Source organism: Notolepis coatsorum, assembly GCF_963971535.1.
Source record: "Notolepis coatsorum genome assembly, chromosome: 4".
In the NCBI taxonomy this organism is placed as follows: Eukaryota; Metazoa; Chordata; class Actinopteri; order Aulopiformes; family Paralepididae; genus Notolepis; species Notolepis coatsorum.
The window spans coordinates 123,376,102-123,397,402 of record NC_140168.1 but is presented as its reverse complement, the minus strand read 5'-3'; the positions used below and the strand labels follow the sequence as shown (position 1 = coordinate 123,397,402).

Here is a 21,301-nt window from a genome sequence, read left to right as displayed (position 1 = left end):
AAGTAAAGTATATTATGTAATAATATTCTTATCTGTAATAAATATTCTAAACGAGTATTTGTGTGGAAACCGTGTTATTGTGGAGAAGTTCTCATCATATACCTGTGTACGGTATTGGCCAGTAATGTACATAATACGGTAGTGGTTTAATGATACCAATACTTGATTAATACAGTCAGGGAATTGTACCCCTCAGTTACACATACAATTGTTAAGGGGATACAGACCAGAGAAAGACTTTTGTCTTGTTTACATCAGGGTCCCCCATTTTCAATTCATCATAACATATATGACACACACGACATACAGATAGACAGTACTGCTACATCTATACATTTATGACATACCAGATTTGCAAATACAGTACTGTTTGTGACACTGTACATTGGAATACTGACAAAGCCATACTTGGTCATTTACTGTACAACTAGGTTAGGACATTTGTAGGGGCCAGTTTCGAATTGCAGTCTCCCGTAGGTGTTCTTTGAGAGTGTTTTTGAAAGTGGGTAGTGATTCACATTCCTTTACAGCTTTGGGTAGGGCGTTCCACATTGATGTGGCATAATTGCGAAACGTGTTTAGTCCCTTGTTTGAGCCGAATCTGGGTTTAACATGATTTGTGGAGCTCCCTCTGGTGTTGTGATCGTGGTATTCACTGACCTTTGGGAAGTATTTTGACATGTAGCCTACATGGTTACCTTGGTCGTGTAGTGTATCTTGTAGACCAGGCCCATTGCAAGTTGCTGTACTCTGTCGTCTACTCTAAGCCATCCTAGGTTGTCAAAGTGGGCAGGGGTGAGGTGGGTTCTAGGAGTCAGGTCAAGCAGTAGTCTGACTAGTTTGTTTTGTGTGTGTGTGTCTAACCCTAACTAACCTTACTGTCATCATGCACATGTCCTAATAAACTAACCTACACTGTAACACGCAACACTTTGATGAACGTTGTTACTCAGCTGATAGAGTTGTGCCCTTCCTGATGACCTGTCGTACAGAACTTGTAAGTCGCTTTGGATAAAAGCGTCAGCTGCTAAATGACTAAATGTAAATGTGTGTGTTTGACTGTGCGCACGTGTGTGTGTGTGTTTTGTGACAGTGTAATGCCACAGTCATAGATCACCTGCCTGTAAGGGCTTGTCGGTATATGCGACTTCTTGCACAAATACTTTAGGAAAGGAGAACACACAAAGCAAAAACAAAAAGCGGGAACTCCCTCTGTTTTTACTAATGTTTATTTAAGTTGCTATAAAACCGACTGTTGTATTTTTGTAATCATTCAATCAACTTGGGGGGGGATTGATTGATTGATTGATTGAAAAGTTTATTAACAGATTGCAGAATGGGTACAGTACAGTACAGCTCAATACATACAATTGTTAAGAGGATGCAGACCAGAGAAAGACTTTCGTCTTGTTTCCATCAGGGTCCCTCATTTTCAATTCATCATATGTGGAAGTGGAACCTCATCCAATCCACAAGTTATCCTCCTCGGCCATTTGAAACCCAGCAGCAGCAGAGCAGTGAGAAACAGTGAAACGGGACACCTGGGGGTGAAGTCCTCCACACTGTGTCTCCACTCCTTCTCTCTTCTCCAGCCCTCCTCTCGTCCACCGAAAAGCCGTGAAATTCCTCAGGTTTTTAAGGCTTTTGTTCGTTTGTTCGGCTCGAGAAGGAACGGTGCGTGTACACACGATCACAGCAGACGAAGCCGCCAAGAAGAAGCCGCAACTAAAGACGGGAACTAATGACGCTTTTTTAAACCCAGCGTTTTAAAAACCCAACTGTCCTCCTCCCAGAATATAGAATTATTAGTATAGAAAGTTTGGATCAACAAGGGACGGGCGATCTCAAGAGGAAAAAGGGGGTGGAAACTGGAAAGAAAGAGAGAAGGAAGGAGAATAAAAGGGGGACAAACTAGGAGGAAGAGGAGTTGCTCAAGGAAGGGAAAGTTATGTGGCAATAATCTCTGCCCTGCTTCTTTTGACAACAACGCAAGACGTTATTGATCTGCGGCGGCTTTTCTAAAAAAAAAAATCAAAGGAATTGGTAAGTCGTTTGATTATGGATTTCATCACAACCGAATGTAACACACAATGCGTTTCTGTATCGATCGACTGTGTGGCCCTGCGTTTTTTCTTCTTCCGAGTACAATTAACTATCATATTATTGTTTTGTCTTTCATTTGAAGTCAGGCTGCCTGTATAGGAGGCCTGGATCTGTGATATTGTTCTTTTAAAACAGAATCTCACAATTACTCCCCAAGCATAATACGGTGCTTACGTTGCAGACGATGAAAACAGTTGCAACGTCCAGGGAAGATCCTTCCATTACGCGACTTTGTAGAGGCATATGGCCTACTGTCAGTGTATATTATTATAGGCAACGTGGTGCATCTTGTTTGCTCGTTTACTAAATTGAATTTGCGAGAGAGAGAGAAGAACAACTACTCCTCTGACTGTTGGAATCGTCAGATAAAGATGATGCTATCATATCTTATGGTGACACTACTTAGCCGAGGAGTTCACAGCCCTGAACCCGGATACTGGCCCAGGGACCCCCATGATCTGAAGATTTCTGTTGATATAGGATTTTGTCTAATGTAATATAACTGTCTTTACTGTAGTCATTGCTAGTATTAGTCATTGCTATACACACATTGGGCTAGCTTCTATACAATATAATAAAAAAAAACATTGAACTTAAACAATTCCTTAATAGCTGGGGGGGGGGGGGGGCCTGGATTTCTCCTTTGAAACCTGGGGGTCCCCAGACCCCACGTTGGCAACCAGTGGATCTAGCTATGCCTAATGTGAGCATGGTGATTTAGAAATGTAACATTGGATGAATTCATAAAACTCTGCTCATTACCAATATATAGATTGATTGATTTATATTTGTTGAAAATATGCCGTTCTGACCCAACAACACAGAAAAGACCTGAGAGACTCCAGAGTGACTTGACGGCCTCCCTTCACTGGAGAGAGATGGAGGGAGAGAAGGAGCGAGAGAGGGAGCGGGGAGAGGAGAAGGAGAGCGACGAGGCAGAGGAGGAGGAGAGGGACAGCGACGAGGCAGAGTATGAGGAAGAAGAGGAGGATGAGGAAGAGGAGGACACGGAAGGAGCGGCGCTGGTCTGGCAGGAGGGCTACGGCGAGGATGAACTGGGCCTTCCCATCATGCATTGGGAGGCGCTGAGCCTGCGCATCGCGGAGCTGGAGAAGCAGGAAGAGGAGCGGAAGGAGAAGGCAAAGGTAAGGGGTTATTATCTCTCGCCTTAGGGGGTTACAGAGGGCAAGGGGAGTAGGGCGAGGTTGTTCCTAGATTCCAATCTGGGGTCAGTATTACCATTTCCATACATGCTCCAGGAGTCCAGGGTGAAGTGAAGCTGACCTCTCGTCAGCGGTCAAGGGAAATTGTATACTTTACTTTACTATTGTCCATACCCATGGTTTTCAGCAATAGCGATGGCCAGCGGTGTCGGTCGTTGACGGTTGCTGCCGTTGACTGTTGCTGTTCTTAGCTACGTGCCGCTGTAGGCAATGTCTTCGTTTGTGGGTCACTTTGCTGTTTGTTTTCAAAACATACCTAAGCAGGTCACGGCAACAACGAGCAGCGACAGTCGACTTCTCGGAGTGGAGGTTTGCAAGCGAACATACTTTCCACCCCTCCTCACTCCTCCCTGATTGCTGTGATCGCCGATGTGAACATTTTGACGGATAACCGATAACTGATAGCATAACCCGATTGGAGCGATATCAACACGATGTGGTACAGGAAAAAGTTCCTATGATGATCCAAATTTGATCATATTGAACAATAAGTCATAAGACATGAACATGTGAAATGGTCTTTATTTCTGTTTCTGCTGTCTATTTCAATGTTGTTGTGCACATGCAAGACAGAAATAATCATCGGTTTTCTGCCCAGTTCTGCTTATCAGACAGATTCCGACATGATCGCTGATATATATATATATCATGCATACATACTGTACTCCCTACTGTGCACTGAATGGAATCTCTTTTGGTCACTATTCATTGCTGTAGGTGAAAATATGGCATTATGGGGGAAATGGCTGTCTGTTGATGGCAGACAGACGTGCCTAAAGCCACAATAGAAGAGCAATTGAACGAATGAAGGGATGTAAAAAAAAAAAAAATAATAATAATAATAATAAAAAAAAAAAAAACAGCACAGATTCATGACATCAGATAGTCAGGATAATAGCCAATCGCGAGCGAGGGCTATACTGCCATCGAAGGGGTCAGAGTTGAAGACAAGACGCTTGTGGATTGATACCGACAGGTGTCAGTTGGCATGTTTTAAATACCATTAGTTCCCTGGTAGAATTGCTGTCAGTATTGATGTGGGAAATGAGAGGCCAAAAGGTGAAGGCTGTCTTGTCATTGACTGAATGGGACAGGTGTCTGTAGGGAAGATGACCAGCAGGGTCCCACTTTAGCATCATTGTTGGTTGACATGTGGGAAAGACACCATTAGTAGTTTGGGTATTAATAGCATCAGTACTAATAGTATCGGATTGGTTAGTGCTGGATTTTGACTACTGATTTCCCTAAACGATTCCGATTCACAAGGTCTGGATTCGATTAGATTTGATTCAATTCAATGCTACAAATGGTTCAAGGACGGGGCACCAGGGTGGCGCACCATGTAGCTGCGCTGCAGGGCAATGCAGACGTCCCGGGTTTGACTCCCGGACCCGGAGACCTTTGCCGCATGTCTTCTCCCAACCTTCCTCTCTGTCAGGCCTGTCCGAAATAAATCAGTAAAATGCAAAAAAAATTATCTTAAAAAAAAATTGTTCAAGGAACCCAACACGTTGCATTGTTAATTAACACTTTAATCGCCGTTGACGCTGAAACACGTCTTTCCCCGCCATGCTCATTCTGCCGAAGACGCTGGACAGCGTCTTTGATATCAATATTTCAAAAATCTGTGATCGAAATCATATTTCTCCCCCGGAGACATGAGATGTACTGTTGAGTCCCTCTCAACTCTACAACGGTTCAAGAGCGCCATCTGGTGGCCGATCGGCGGATCGCGCAGGGGAGAAACAGGAAGTGGAAGCTGGTGCTCATTCCAATTCGGTCCGATCACTCGCTAATAGTCCCAGGACTCGAGCTGATCACAACGGATAGTGATCCGTTACCAATAACTCGATAAACAACATGATTTGGACGTATATACTATTATACAACCTGGAAATGGATCGGATATTTCAACATCCCATAATAGAAAAAATTCTGTTCCACGCTCATCTCCCAACGGCGAGAGGAAGCTACGGTGAGTTTCAGCGTTATTTTTTAATGTCTTCGATACTAACTGCTCTGATGATCATATCACCCACACTAGATGAATGATATAACGTTGCCCACGGAATTATAAACGACCCCCCGCCCATCCGGTCAACATCAGATCATACGTAGTAACTCCTCGTCCAGTTGACATTTTTTATCTCGCACAGATTCCTACCAAAAGGGATGCCCCGATCACGTTTTTTGTCACCGATCGTCGTGAGCCATATCGGCCGATACCGATCCGATACCGATCGTTTTTGATTAAAAGAAATTAAAATTTATTTTATATAAAACTTACCACCACAAGCTCCACTGTCTGTGTGTACTCTAGTAGCCTCCAGCTACAGCCAGGATTCTCCGGAGCTGCAGCTGGACCTATACTCGAGTAGCCTCGAGCTACGGCCAGGATTCTCCGGCGCTGCACCTGGACCCTATTGGTATAACGTTACTTAACTGTGCTCAGCAAGCCCTCAGCTCGAATACGCATCGAATCAGTGTTATAAGACATTGATATCAGGAGCTATCTGTAGCTACTGCTAGCCGGATATATAACGTTAATACAACGCCTCAGTGAATTATTTAGTTCAATGGGACATTTCGTTTTTAACGGTGAACTAACTTGCGCTAACGTGAGCTAACAGCTAACAGGTATCATACCTACCTACTATACTTGCTAGAGCGTTTGTTGATGTCAGGAGCTATCGGTAGCTGGCCGGCTAGATACCGTTCGGTTAGACAATGCCTCATCATGTATTAAACTAAAAGTGAATAGTTGACTGGGTCATTTTGTAAAGGTAGCTAAGCTAACGTTAGCTCAGGGAGACGCCGACACGACACGCCGTCCTCCCGTGTCTCACTAGACTAGACCCGTGTTTACATGCATGCGGGAGGGGCTGGACTCGAGAGCAGACGCCGCACCACCTGTCTGAGACAGAACTCAGCGACAGCGAGTGATCGGGTTTGACGATCGGTGAAAATAAAACATTATCACCGATCGCATATTTATACTGAATATCGGCCGATAACGATCGGTGGCCGATCGATCGGGGCATCCCTATACCAAACTGTATTTGATCATCAATATAATGCATTTAGGGCTATAAATCAAGTTCTGGAGAAAGCTGCAGAAAACGATAAAAACATACTTATACTTTAGAGTACCGTATTTTAGTATGAATATGTGAATGAAAAAGTATAACGTTGCTACACCCTGAACAATATATATAGGACGTTGAATGGGCCATAGTAATGTCAATTGAGCAATACAATTTAAAAAGTTATAGCCCTGCAAAGAAGGGGAACTTCTCCATGTTAAATAGGGCTGGCGAGGGATGGTAAATTATGAATTTAACCCCGGCGATCAAAGTGTTAAAAAGATCAATGTTTACATTAATAATTGACTCTCAAGCAGTTACATGAATGTACTTTTTATTGGAACATTGGCTTTTGCATAATTATATCACGTCTAGGTGATGTCTCAGTAAGTGGTTTCATAGATTTGTTGTATTTCCACAATATATTTCACCTCCACTTTGCACAGCGTACATATGGCTTTGTTTTTGTCCAGCACTTCTCTGTCGTCATGTTTTTTAAATCCAAAATGCAACTAGACATCTGCCTTTGCACCTGGCGGTGACTTGAGTGATGCTTTCACTTGATCCATGTTTTTAAGATTCAAACACGTTGCGCGAGATCTGGACACGAGACGACCAGGAGGGGAATTGGCATAACGACTCAATTGGGGGGGGGGTAATAATAATATCGATCTCTGGATTATGAATTTATAAATTAATCGCTCATTCAAATGAAGATCGATTCATTGGGAAATATTTTTTTTAACCCAGCCCTAGTATCGGTAATATACCTTTAATAGTAATGGATACAGCATTTGATGGACTATGTATTGCTGGACATTCTTTATACTGATATTTATTTAGCGAAAGTAATGACACTCTTTTCAATACTCTTCTGTGTTGATTGAAAGCATATATCATTATTAATACTTTTTCTGTTAACAGTTTGTGTATGCCATTTGCTTTTCTAAATAGAATCAGACCATAATTATTAAATGATTAAATCACTTTGAGTGTGAATGTGATATATCACAAGAAACTACTCAACCTCGACTGTCTTTAACTATGAGTGAACACAACACTCTAACTTACCATCTTTAGATAATAAAGTACTCAACCTCTACTGTCTTTAACTATGAGTGAACACAACACTCTAACTTACCATCTTTAGATAATAAAGTACTCAACCTCTACTGTCTTTAATAATGAATGAACACAACACTCTACCTTACCATAAAGTACTCAACCTCTACCCAACATTCTCCTTCCAAAGTATCACACCTGTCCATCTCATTATAATGTGGTGAATGGCTACTCGAATCTGAGCACAATATGTCCCACTCTAATCTGAGCAGCACAATACAATCCACTTTAATCTCACAATAAATAGGCAGTTTTTGGCTTACTCCAAAACTCATTTGCCTGGTCATGTTTTAACCTTTAATGAAACATCCACCTCCCTCACTGTCATCCCTCCTCCCGCAGAGCGCCAGCCCCCTGGAGCGGGCGAGAGCCCCCGTCAACTGGATGGATGACAGGGAGCGAGGGAGGACAGAGAGCTGGGAGGACGGAGAGGACGACTGCAACAGCCGTGTCATGGCGCTCACCTCGCGGTACGGCAGTGTGGCGGAGTGTGTCTTTATTTGAATAGAAAACACTTTAAAGGAACACGCCAACATTTTGGGAAATTAGCTTATCATTACCAGTTTTCTCGCTGTGCGTTCAGTAGAAATCTGGCTGCACGTTAGCCTAGCTTAGCACAATGAATGGAAGCGGACATGGCCGGTTAGCCCAGGCATTGTCCAACTAACGCCTCTCACGAAGACTAACTGGCCATGTCCGCTTCCATTCATTGTGCTAAGCTAGGCTAACGTGCAGCCAGATTTCTACTGAACGCACAGAGAGAAAACTGGTATCTCTTCTTGTCTCTCTGGAGAAAACGATAAGCTAATTTCCCCAAATGTTGGCGTGTTCCTTTAACTTTATGTCCGGCTCGGCTTATACACGGGGAGTATTCCAGGGCCTTGTTTTTAGTTCGTATACCCTCTGTTTTTCCATCTGTTAAAGGGACATTGCGATTCATGTGGGGACATTGTGATACACGATACTATTGTTTTGGGTTTTTTTTCTTCTTCCCTTGGGCACCATGAGAGCAGCTTTGGTGTTATGTAGCCTATGTAACCAAGTAAACCAACCGTTAAAGATAAACAAAGTTATTTTCATTAAATTAAATACCTGGGCAACTGGTCTAGGCTGCTCCTGCAGAATGATTTTGATATCTGCCTTTAGGCTCTTGTCCTAGCCAGTTCTGTTTACATGATTGAGATTTTAATTAAATCAGTTATTATTACATAAAAAAGATACATGGTACATGGCCTACCTTTTGACACTTCCAAAATAGAGGAAGTCGGTCACACTAGAACAGAGTGATGGCATGGTGTGTGTCACGTCTGTTGTGTTGTTGTATTGAGACTGTCTACAAAACCCATGTTAACTCATTCCGGGCCAACAGCGCCCTCTGCTGATGGCCCTTCCGTGCCAAGGCTATATCCAATGGAGAATAGGACTTATCTGCGAGTGCATAAAACATATCAAATATAATAGCAATAGATCTAAATAACACAGTGATCGTCAATGAGTTGCTTCCAGTCAACATGCTCAAAACAGATAATTTTTTCATACATACATTTCCATTTTATACCGTGATGAATATCAATATATTTCTAGGGTGTTCTGTCTCATCTCAATAAACTCCAGCAAATCGAGCTTAAATGTATTTCCTTAGAAAGCGTGCCATTTGTCGCTTGATTTATGAATCGTTTTCAAATAAACGCTAGATTATCGATAGTATATGTGTCCTCATGCACGAAGAGAAGCGGGGTCTGAAAAATCGCTTCTCCGTACTTTGGTCGGCGCGAACCTCACACACACACACGCTCCGATGGCGGAGAAAGGAACATCTGATTACCCCAAGATTCGTAACATAAAGGCCTTACCTCACATCTGATGTCATGCAAAAAGATTAATCCAATTCCTGATCGCCATTCCAAATATCGATCGCGTCCATTGATCCAACGTTATAGTCCAAAACACATAATCCAAGCTGCCCCCCTGACTCGACCAAGCTGCAATAGTATCCAGCTGCATGCCCGAGAAGAGAAACCCGGACCGGAGTTTCTTTTCTGATGCACATACCCAGCCAATCCAATCCAATGATGTGCAATACCATCCGGGAGACAATAGGCGGCGGTATTTGCCCTTTTGCGAGCTCAGACCCATTCCCAACGATAACCCCAGGTTGGATGGATGAAAATAAATGGATATCGCTAATAAAAGAAATAGCGATTAAAACCCGACTATACTCGTGATTGGCACGGAATGGGTTAATAGTGTGTTGTGGTGTTCAGTCTCTGGACTCGAGATGAACCTCCATGTTTAAGGTGCTGTAATTTGAGAAGCACGTTCAGTCACAGACTCATACCCCCCCGACACTCAACTAACCACCTCGGCCAGTCTTTCATACCAGCGGCCATCAGGCTCCACAACAGTGGGCAGGGACTGCTGCCAGACATCCAACTACTAGGAACCTAAAAGGACAATATTTAAGCAATAATACACTCGAACCAGTGGAATATCAGGAATATTGCCATGGCTGTGATGCGCCCGCAGCCACGAGAGCGAAGCTCGAGTGGCGTAGACATCACAGAGTTGCAATATTCCTGATATTCCACTGGTTCGAGTGTATTATTGCTTTTATACAGCAAGTTGCACCGTCGGGAAAAATATAGGATGAATACAGACAATTCTAGGGTCTTTTATATTGATTTCAGTGAACTTGGCATAGAAATATAGTTAAAGATGTATCGTTGCTATGGAACTTCAAATGGAGTAGGCTATAGTATCAACCAGCTTGGCAACGCAAACGAATGACGTATTATTCTAATTTATAGAACAGGTAGGTCCGACCACCTATTTACCAAGGTGGAACGCTGTTTTAATGTACGACCTAGGACCTAGGAAAAACTCTATATCAGTGATGGCTGTCAGTCAGAGTTATTATTTTAACAAAAAATACCACTTGCAGCACATTTTATTAGTGTTGTGTGGTGTTCAGTCTGATGAACCTCCATGTTAATAGTGTTGTGTGTTCAGTCTCAGATGAACCTCCATGTTAATAGTGTTGTGTGTTCAGTCTGTGATGAACCTCCATGTTAATAGTGTTGTGTGTTCAGTCTGTGATGAACCTCCATGTTAATAGTGTTGTGTGTTCAGTCTGTGATGAACCTCCATGTTAATAGTGTTGTGTGTTCAGTCTGTGATGAACCTCCATGTTAATAGTGTTGTGTGTTCAGTCTGTGATGAACCTCCATGTTAATAGTGTTGTGTGTTCAGTCTGTGATGAACCTCCATGTTAATAGTGTTGTGTGTTCAGTCTGTGATGAACCTCCATGTTAATAGTGTTGTGTGTTCAGTCTGTGATGAACCTCCATGTTAATAGTGTTGTGTGGTGTTCAGTCTCCAGACTCAGATGAACCTACAGCTCTGCTTCATCAACAACAGTGAGAGCGAGGATGAGGAGGAGAAGGAGGAAGAAAGTAAAAAGAAGGTAAGTGTTCATTAATCGTTATCTGTATTCTCTTCTCTCTCTCTCTCTCTCTCTCTTCTTCACATGTTCACACTCTCCTCTTTCAGTTCCCCTCAGATCATGAGAAAATGAAATGGAATACAGTAAAACACTTATTAATATAATATGTTGTTCTAATTCCATCTCTCCTCGCATCTTTAACGCTGACCCCCTGGCATCCGAGATCCTTTTTCCGGCTGCCTCACCCTCCTTCCAAAATGCCGTCCGGATCTTTTGTATCGCCATTCGGTTGTTATGTAAACAAAATGTCTGGTGGACAGGCTTGTCAAAATGAACGGGGATTTGGATTTAGCTGTTTTTAGCTAATCACACTGGCTGTGTGGTCAATCAATCAAAAGAGGTTTTCATCATCTATCACAACAACTGAAATTAACTCATATTTTTATAATTTGGCATTTTGCGAAGGCAACTCGAAGACGGCTCTACTTAATTTGAGTGCAAGCAATTGAAAGAACACTTGGATCAACATCCACTTCTAAAGGCTGATTAATGCTATAGCACTTGACAAATCAAATTCAAATCAAATTTATTTGTAAGGCCCGACAACACACGTTAATGTCCCCATGGGCCGTACACGTCTTCTTTAAACAAGTCAAGAAGAAACATAACAATAAGTCAAGAACAGAACAAGAACACCATAAGGTCCAACAAATTTAAAATAAATGCAAATAAATGAAAGAATGCAAGCACTCCCAGACATACCCCACGCGAAGGTAAGGAAAAACTCACTAAAACCTAACAATAGGGAAAAATGCTCAACAGGCAGTGTGGAGGAGAGAAACCTTAGAAGGGCCATTCAAGGGGGGATCTCCCTTCTTAGATGTCTAGTAGTGTTGCAGACTAACAGTTGGTAAGCATGCACTCAAGTGTGTAGTGAAACACAGATGAGTGCATGCAATAGCAACTGAACATTTTGAAAGATTAAAGATAGAGCTGATAGCGATAGCAACTGAACATTTTGAAAGATTAAAGATAGAGCTGATAGCGAATTTATTTGCGGCACATGGGCGGCGCAAAGAGGGTCGCGTCCTCCCCGTCTTAATCACGGGACATGCAACACTCCGGTCATTGCTCCGAGACAGGGAGATAGGGGGCGGCGCAGAGAGGGTCGCAACCTCCCCGACATCATCGCGGGACGTCGAGCACTCTGGTCACCACTACGAGACCGCCGGAGACAGGAGGGCACGCAGAGAGGGTCGCATCCTCCCGGCCTTCATCACGGGACGTCCGACACTCCGGTCAGCACTCCAGGACAGCAACTCACAGGGAGACGGGACAGGCGTTAGACAGCTCGCGTGATTGTAGTGGGCGGACATAACAATAGATACAAGTGGTAAGCATATATGTGAATAGAGTAGATATATGAAGTAAGCATATTATGTGAATAGAATAGAAGTACTTAACCCAGCAATGAAACCGCGTTGACAGGCCAGTTGACAAGACCACGGACAGACGACGGTAAGTAGCTGATCCATGGCCTCGGTGGTGCATGTAGAGCAGTCACTGCAATCTTGGCCAAGACCCAGAGGCATCCATCACCTTAGTCAGCACTAGGAGACAGGCACTCAGAGAGATGGGGGAGGGAGGGGGGGGGGGGGGGGGGGGAGTTAGAGAGTTCCCATGTTTGTGGTGCTGCAAAAAAGCAGACATGGGGGAAAATAGACATCCTAACTAAACTAGACAGATTAATCTAAAGGTCAGTCCCCGACCAGGTGAGATCAGGGTAGGTTGAAGGAGAGAGAGAAAAGATGGGTCTTAAGCAGGGATTTAAAAGCTTCGACAGAGCAGGCGCCCCTGATGACAGCAGGTAATTTGTTCCACAGGTAGGGAGCGCGGTAGACAAAGGCTCTGTGGCCGGCGGATTTCTTTTTAACCCTAGGAATCGATAGAAGCCCCGCATTTTGTGAGCGCAGAGCACGAGCGGGCGAGTATCGGGAGATGAGATCGGATAGATAGAGCGATGCAAGCCCATTTAAAATTTTGTAGGTGAGGAGTAGCACTTTAAAGTCCGATCGGGCTTGAATAGGAAGCCAGTGTAGGGCCGACAAAACTGGTGTGATGTGATCAAATTTTCTAGTTCTAGTTAGTATCCGTGCAACCGCATTTTGCACAAGTTGAAGATTTTTGATGCTTGAATTAGGTAGGCCTGAAAAAAGTGCATTACAGTAGTCCAAACGTGATGAGACAAAAGCATGAATCAGGGTTTCAGCATCAGCCAGAGTTAAAATGGGGCGAATTTTTGCGATATTATGAAGATGGAAGAATGCAATTTTGGTGACATTTTTTTATATGTGCATTAAATGAGAGGGAGGAATAAAAAATGACTCTGAGGTTTTTTATGGTGGAGCTCTGAGATACATGACAAGTATCAAAGTTGAGGGAGATGTCCTGAAACAGGCCTCTGTGGTTTGGGGGGCCAACAATGAACATCTCAGTTTTATCTGCATTAAGTAGGGATGCCCCGATCACGTTTTTTGCCACCGATACCGATCACCGATCGTCGTGAGCCATATCGGCCGATACCGATCCGATACCGATCGTTTTTGATTAAAAAGAAATTAAAAATTATTTTATATAAAAAGTTTTTTTTTTTTTTTTTTTTATAAAATATATATATTATATAATTAGACTTGTACTTGTATTATCTGCGAGACATCGCCACCACGCAACAAGTCAAAATGCTCGCTATCTCCACTGTCTGTGTGTACATACTCTGTTTTGATCAAATCACATTCGGCTCTGCAGATTTACCCTAGGCTCTGCAGATATACCCTACTCCCTCAGCTATCCCCGTTAATGACTGCGACGCAAGCCGGGCTTCGAATATGCATCGAATGAGTGTTATAAGACATTGATATCAGGAGCTGTCTGTAGCTACTGCTAGCCGGAAATATAACGTTAAGACAACGCCTCAGTGAACTATTTAGTTGAATGGGACATTTCGTTTTGAACAGTGAGCTAAGCTAACGTGAGCTAACAGAGGTAACATACACTAGTACTAGATAACTAGACTATTGCTGGAGCATTTGTTGATATCAGGAGCTATCAGTAGCTAGCCGGCTAGATACCGTTCAGTTAGACAATGCCTCATCATGTATTAAACTAAAAGTGAATAGTTGACTGGGTCATTTTGTAGCGGTAGCTAACGTTAGCTCATGGAGGTCCCGTCCCACTAGACTAGACTAGACCCGTGTTTACATGCGTGCGGGAGGAGCTGGAGGAGGAGCAGAAGACGCGCAGCACTGTGTGCAGCTCCCGGTGTCTGAGACAGAACTCAGCGAGTGAGATCTGTTTTGACGATCGGCGAAAATAAAACAGTAACGATAGCTAGGTAGCTAACGTTAGCTCAGGTCGAATGCACTATCTAGACTCAGCAGAGGAGCCGCCTCCTCTGTGTTTACAAACTCTACACGGGTGCGGGCGGGGCTAGGGAGGAGGAGCAGTTTGCAGGTCCTGTGCGTCTGAGACAAGCGAGTGAGATATCCACTTGATCAGTTTCCGCGATCGGCGAATATGACTCATTATCGGAATTCCCCGATCGCATATTTATACTGAATATCGGCCGATAACGATCGGTGGCCGATCGATCGGGGCATCCCTAGCATTAAGGAGTAGAACGTTTTGCGACATCCACTTTTTGACGGCAAGCAAGCAGGCCTCAAGATTTTGTAGTTGGGAGGAATCATTTGGCTTAATAGGTATATATAATTGGGTGTCATCAGCGTAAAAATGAAAGTTTATGCCAAATTTGCGTATGATATTGCCGAGGGGTAGCATGTAAATCGAAAATAGCAAAGGGCCCAAAATGACAAGTTTGTCGCTCAACAGAAATTATGAATTTTTTACAGAAAACAAGTGTCGCTTGAAATTTTTCTTTCATGTCGTGCACTCCAAAAATTTGTTAATATTGTGGACAGGGTTGGGAGGGTTACTTTATAAATGTATAATGTTCAGTTACAAGTTACCTGTTGAATATTTTTTTGAGTAACTTACTATTAAGTATCACAAAATTAAAGTAATGTAACCTGGATACCTTTGGATTACCTCAATGCCAAATATGGAAGAAGACAAAAGAAAAGATATCAATAACATGACTTTTACTTGAGTGCAAAAGGGACGGACTGCGACAAAAAAAAGGCCCTGGGACTTTTGACCCAGACCACTCCCACCAGAACCAGCCTGTGGATATCCCTCCACCCCTCCCCCCAAACCCCCCCAGCCCCATCGAAACACATACACACACCAGCCCTTAATACCACCACTTATAGGCTAAGCATAATGAATGACTAGGCATACTCCAGGCCAGTGGTACAACTCAGGAGCCACAATGACAAGTAATATTTCTGAAAGAGCCACAAAACACCCCCCCGTTCCTCAACCAAACCAACACCAGGCTTAATAGGTGAATGACAAGCTAGGAAAAAGCATGATCAATTGTAGGCTGTAGGGCCTACTGTGTGCTGTACCAGTAGGCTACTGACATGTTACATTACATACTGAAACATTACCATGACAACCTTAACTATTTAATACATATGACAAAATCACGAGCACTGTATTATTGTCATTAATGGTTTGCCTTGGTAATTCACGTGTCACGTGTCCCTGTAGTAGCCTATAAACAGCCCATTAGTACAGATATACGGTAGTAAAGTCCAAAATAAATCTAGTAGCCTAAAGTCCATATATATACTATATATTTATTATAAATATTTTCTGGCATTTTGGCTTCACGTTAACTTAGCTTTCCACTAACAAGATGCAGAGCACAGAGCCTCTGACACACAGGTGTAGAGCGCACGCTCTGAGATCAATTTGTAGTTTGTTCAAAGGGGGAGAGGACAGAGGAGAGGGAGGGGATGTTGATATAATAAAATAGAAATATAGAAACATTTTATTACTTCAAAGATTCTGAAAAATAACCCCCGTTTAATTTTTTTTTATCAGTAATCAGATTACGTCCTTTATTTCTGTAACTGTTTCAAAATAGAGTTATATTTGGTTGTATCCTGATTACCCATTATCCTGAAAACCCTTTGCTGTATTCTGATACTCCCCAAGCATAGTCACGGACACGGTCATACTGTCGTACAGTGTGACTGGATGAAAACCTTGCCACGGATATACTTGGTGGTTTCCCTTTGGTTTTAGCTGTAGCTAGGGGAGAGTGGGGTAAGTTGAGCCACATGTGTTGGGGCAAGTTGAGCCAGAGGAGCACTTTTTTCACGCCCCTTTAATGCAGATGCATTCTTATCATTTCTATTTGTAGTAATTTAGTAAACATCCTGAAATATTGGTAGATTGTTTTACCTCTGTCTTCCTTACATGGAGGGTAGTAAGCAGGGGTGTAAAAAGTACCCAGAAATTATACTTAAGTGAAAGTATGGGTACTGTCTCAAAATCTGACTCAAGTAAAAGTCAAAGTATCTGGCTAAAAACACACTTGAGTAAAAGTAAAAAAAGTCCTACTTTTAAATGTACTTAAGTACTAAAAAGTAAAAGTATTTTTTTTTAAAGGGATAGACCAGGGGTCTCAAACTCATTCCATCGTGGGCCAAGTTTTCATTTTAACTATACATTGCACCAGGTGAGTTAGTTGAAGAGGTGAGCCAATTAGTGAAATCATCAGCTGGTGTTTAGGCAAGGCTGGAATGAAACCAAGCATACACTCGTCCCACAATGGAATGTGTTCTGCGATAGACAATGCTGAAATGAAAGAACAGAGGACACTTTTTTTGCACCTGTTCCACCCGTGGAATATTTTCACCTAAAATATATACCTAGGTAAATGGAATATTTCTCCACTTCTACAAGGTCCATTTGCATATTCTTGGTATCTAGGTACATCTATGGACCTCAGGGAATGTATTCACAGTGTCAGAAATATTGTGTCTATTACTAGGCTTGCTTAAATTGTGATGAAACAAAGGAGAATATGAATTATGATTTTTCTTTGAATCTTTGACCGTGAATAACACCATGGTAATAATGACCAAACTTAAAGAACTGCCACTGATCTTGTTCAGTACCTTCTTGAGATCATGTGTAAAAAAATGTCTAAGGAAATTAATAAAGGGAAGATGATTAAACAGAAGGTTCTGTAGATACAGTACTGAATTCTCCCATCCGGACCAATGCAATTTGAAATATTATTATAGAATATAGAATATGATGCTTATAAATTACCTTATTATAGCCAATTCGCACATTTATATATATATACATATATTATCTTTCAAATGCCCGAGTTCAATTTGGATTTAGTATCACCAGGCGTGCATAAGAACAGATAATGATATCTACTGTAATTTACTGTACCTTTTTATTTTCACCACAGTGCAACCATTTTGAAACAAATTTCCGATCTAATTGTTGCTACATGCTAACAATATGGAGGAGAAACTAACTGCGTTTCAATATTTGTCAAAAACGTTACCTTTTGTGGCTTATTATCCCGAATAATAGCGGTTATTGAAATAATTCATTCAGAACGCTGAACTTTGAACCCCCACAGTATCTGACAGGTAGTGTAGTTCGGAATAATTCCAACCCTGATCCACAGCTATGCATCCCCTCGACAAAATGGCCACAAAAAACTACAAACTCCCATAATTCAAATTTTCCAAAATGGTCGCCGTCTTGTAATAGACTTCAGCAAATCTAATGGCACTTTTAACCTATTGCTAAACGAATGTATTGATGATAATATACATTCTACATGCTTTTGTGACATGTTAGTGATGTTAATACTTGAAAACGTTTGATTAAAAAATCGCAAAAAATATGCAACACTGAAAAATATAGATTTATTTTATATATGCCATTTTTGGGTCGGTACCGACCCCATCGGGTGGAACAGGTTAAAATTATTTAATGCGGGGGGCAGGTGGCGCACGGAGATTACGTTCGTCACCAACACCGGGAGACACTAGGATTCGCCTGTTCGAATCCAGCTCCCGGCGTTGCTATCAGCTTGGCTGACCTCTCACACTGATACAATTGGCTGTATCAGGGGGTGGGAAAGCTGAAGGGTGGGTCCTGGGCGTTGTGGACAGCGACCCCTACAGTTCGGTCGGGGCGCCTGCTCAGCGAGGGTTGGAACTGAGGAGAGATAGTGTGGCCTCCCACACGCTACACTCTCCCCGGTGAGAACCTGCGCGGCCAGGTTGGCCTGCCCCAGGCTGCACATGCGTCGGAGGAAAGCATGTGACAGTCTCCGGTCTCCCGGACCAACAGTAGGGGAAAGTACGCAACAACCAGGAAGGGTGGGATGGGAGAAAAATCGGGAAAAAGGAGGGGAAGAAAGATAAAAAAAAAAAAAAAAAATTATTTAATGCACTTCTCCATTGAAGGTAAACTAACATGGACGGCATTCACATTACAGCATGGATAATATCACAATATTAAAAACAGAATGGTGTATCCTGAATAATATCACAATATTAACCACAGCATACTGGATTATCTTGAATAATATCACAATATTAAAGGCAGAATACTGGAGTACCCTGAATAATATCACAATATTAAAGACAGAATACTGGAGTACCTTGAATAATATCACAATATTAAAGACATAATACTGGAGTACCCTGAATAATATCACAATATTAACCACAGCATATTGCGGATCTGATTGTCTATTCTTTTGATAGCAGGTGTTTAATCAAAGATCCCCGCTTTCTAGTGTTGCACAACGACCAATCAGCATGGGTATGGGCGGGTTCATGTTCCATTGATGGGGATTTGATTGGCTGTTTACCTGCGGTCGCAGGATTAATAACGTTAACGTTAGTTCGGCCAGATAAACAATTAAAATATACTAAATAAAATGGTTGGACCTGTGAGATTTGTACTTTGTAGGTCTGCATTTTAAATGTAAGGAGTAAAAAGTATGTTTTTTTTCTCTGAAATGTAATGGAGTAAAAGTACAAAGTAGGGGTGCACCGATATATCCGTCGGGTATCGGTATCGGCCGATAAGTGCCTTGTTGACTGCTATCGGCCGATAAGCTCAAATGTGCCGATAGCAGTCGCCGATAAATAACCATCAATGTGTAGCGTCAAAAGGCAAAAAAAAAAAAGTTCACTCGCGACCTACCTGCACAACGCCCGCCGTCCCCCACACACACTACTGCATCAAAGTAACTACTTATGATTAACAAGGCATTCGTTTTGTGGCATTAACGTTATATAGTTAGTGTTACACGGACAATAACATCAGCATATTATTATTACCCATAGCAGCAAGGCATTACTCCGAGTCCGTTCATAGCTCAGTTCCATTCCGTTGCTCATTCCGTACCCAACTACCCACTACTAGTTAGTTAGCACCATCCAGGCATCAACGTGAGCTCCCGGTACGGTAGCTAGTTAGTTAGCACCATCCAGGCATCAACGTGAGCTCCCGGTACGGTAGCTAGTTAGTTAGCACCATCCAGGCATCAACGTGAGCTCCCGGTACGGTAGCTAGTTAGTTAATAACGTTATATAGTTAGTGTTACACGTTCAATATAACATCAGCATATTATTTACCCGAACACAGCAAGTAAGCAAGGCATTATTCCGTTCATAGCTCAGTTCCATTCCGTTGCTCATTCCGTACCAAACTATCCATTCTGCTATCTGTTAATAAAGTTTTCAACCAGACAAATGTATAGAAAGGCTTTGTTTTATTATAACATTTGTTGCAGTAAAATCATTATGTCATTTGGTCATGCTGTGGAGCGCTGGTCGGCGGGCCGGGCAGCTAAGGTATTAGCTACGTTAAGTTTGTTGTGCTCTCGAGTGAGTCGCAAGCAGATCAATGGCGGCATGCCTGAAAGTAGAAAATGAATAAACGCTTGCCGATTGGTGGTAAGAACAGCAGGAGGTGGGTGCTAGCGGTGTGGCGTAATTGGCCGAATCGACTGTCAATCAAAATGGTTCCATTGCATTGGTTGAAAGCTCTGGTTGAGAGAATAGTATCTCGCTGCAGGCCGCCAGAATGGTTCCATTGCATTGGTTGAAAGCTCTGGTTGAGAAAATAGTATCCCTCTGCAGGCCGCCAGACGATACTGGGAGAGAGATAGTAGATACCATAAACATATTTCTTGATGTTTCCTTTTTTTAAGTAAGTAAAGAGGCCTACAAATACAAACATACACATACAAATATACAGTAGTTTCATTAAAAAAAAATAAAAAAAAATACAAATACTTATATACAAATATCGGTATCGGTATCGGCCGATAGTGTTAGTTGAACTATCGGTATCGGTGGCCAATTTTCATATCGGTGCATCCCTAGTACAAAGTATACAAACCTAATAATACTTGAGTAAAGTACAAATCCCCCAAAACAGTACTTAAGTATTGTAATGAAGTACAATTACTCAAGTACTTTACACCCCTGGTAGTAAGTAAGTAAAGTTTATTTATATAGCACTTTTCACAGTGACAAATCACAAAGTGCTTTACATACAGCAGAAATAAAATAAAATAAAAATAAAAAGCAAGAACCATTCAAGAGATAAGAGACAGAACAAAACACAATGCATCACAGAGAAACAAAACAAAACAAAAGACATATTTTATACCTGGAGGAGAAGCTCAAACGTTACCCAAAGGCCTGTTTAAACAGTAATGTTTTTAGCTGATTTAAAAAAAAAAATCAACAGACGCTACAGCTCTTAGGCCACGAGGAAGGGCCTTCCAGAGTCTAGGCGCTACAGATTGAAAGGCTCTGTCACCTTTGGTGATCAGCCTGGTGCGCGGAATGACCAACAGATCCTGGTCAGCTGTCCTCAGGGTCCTGCTGGGCACATATGGTTCCAGCAGGTCGGTTAAATATTCTGGTGCCTGGCCGTGCAGAGCTCTGAAAGTGAGCACCAGGACCGTGAAATTAATTCTGAGATGTATAGGAAGCCAGTGCAAGGAGGCTAGGATTGGAGTGATGTGACACCTTCTGCTTGATCTGGTTAGCAGTCTTGCTAGCTTGATCTGTTAGCAGTCTTTCCTCTGAGGGGACAGAGGAAAGACTAGCAGATAGTGATGCACGATATATCGTCCGCTGATATAATATCGGCCGATATGGCTGTTTTTTTTTACACATCTACACATATCACATTTACACGTCCGATATCAAGATAGGGCCGATATAAAAAAAAGAAAAAAAAAAAAAAAAAATTATTATTATTTTTTTTTAATCTTCTTTTTTTCTTTTTACATGTTTTGGCCTTAAATAGTTTCAAAATATCAGTAATTTCTGAAAATAAGTTACAAAAAAAAA

The 21,301-nt window shown here is 42.2% G+C and overlaps 1 protein-coding gene across 1 annotated transcript in view; it reads left to right on the top strand.

Annotated features, from left to right (window-relative positions):
* The first annotated feature begins 1,502 nt into the window (after window positions 1-1,502).
* The window catches only part of LOC311227751 (schwannomin-interacting protein 1), a 63,947-nt gene continuing 44,148 nt past the window's right edge, over window positions 1,503-21,301 (top strand). Inside the window, exons 1-4 of the mRNA XM_084313535.1 lie at window positions 1,503-2,043; window positions 2,928-3,248; window positions 7,874-8,001; window positions 10,904-10,994. Coding sequence (XP_084169661.1) covers window positions 2,982-3,248; window positions 7,874-8,001; window positions 10,904-10,994 — 486 coding nt within the window. The 5' untranslated portion in view covers window positions 1,503-2,043; window positions 2,928-2,981. The remainder of the gene's footprint in view (window positions 2,044-2,927; window positions 3,249-7,873; window positions 8,002-10,903; window positions 10,995-21,301) is intronic.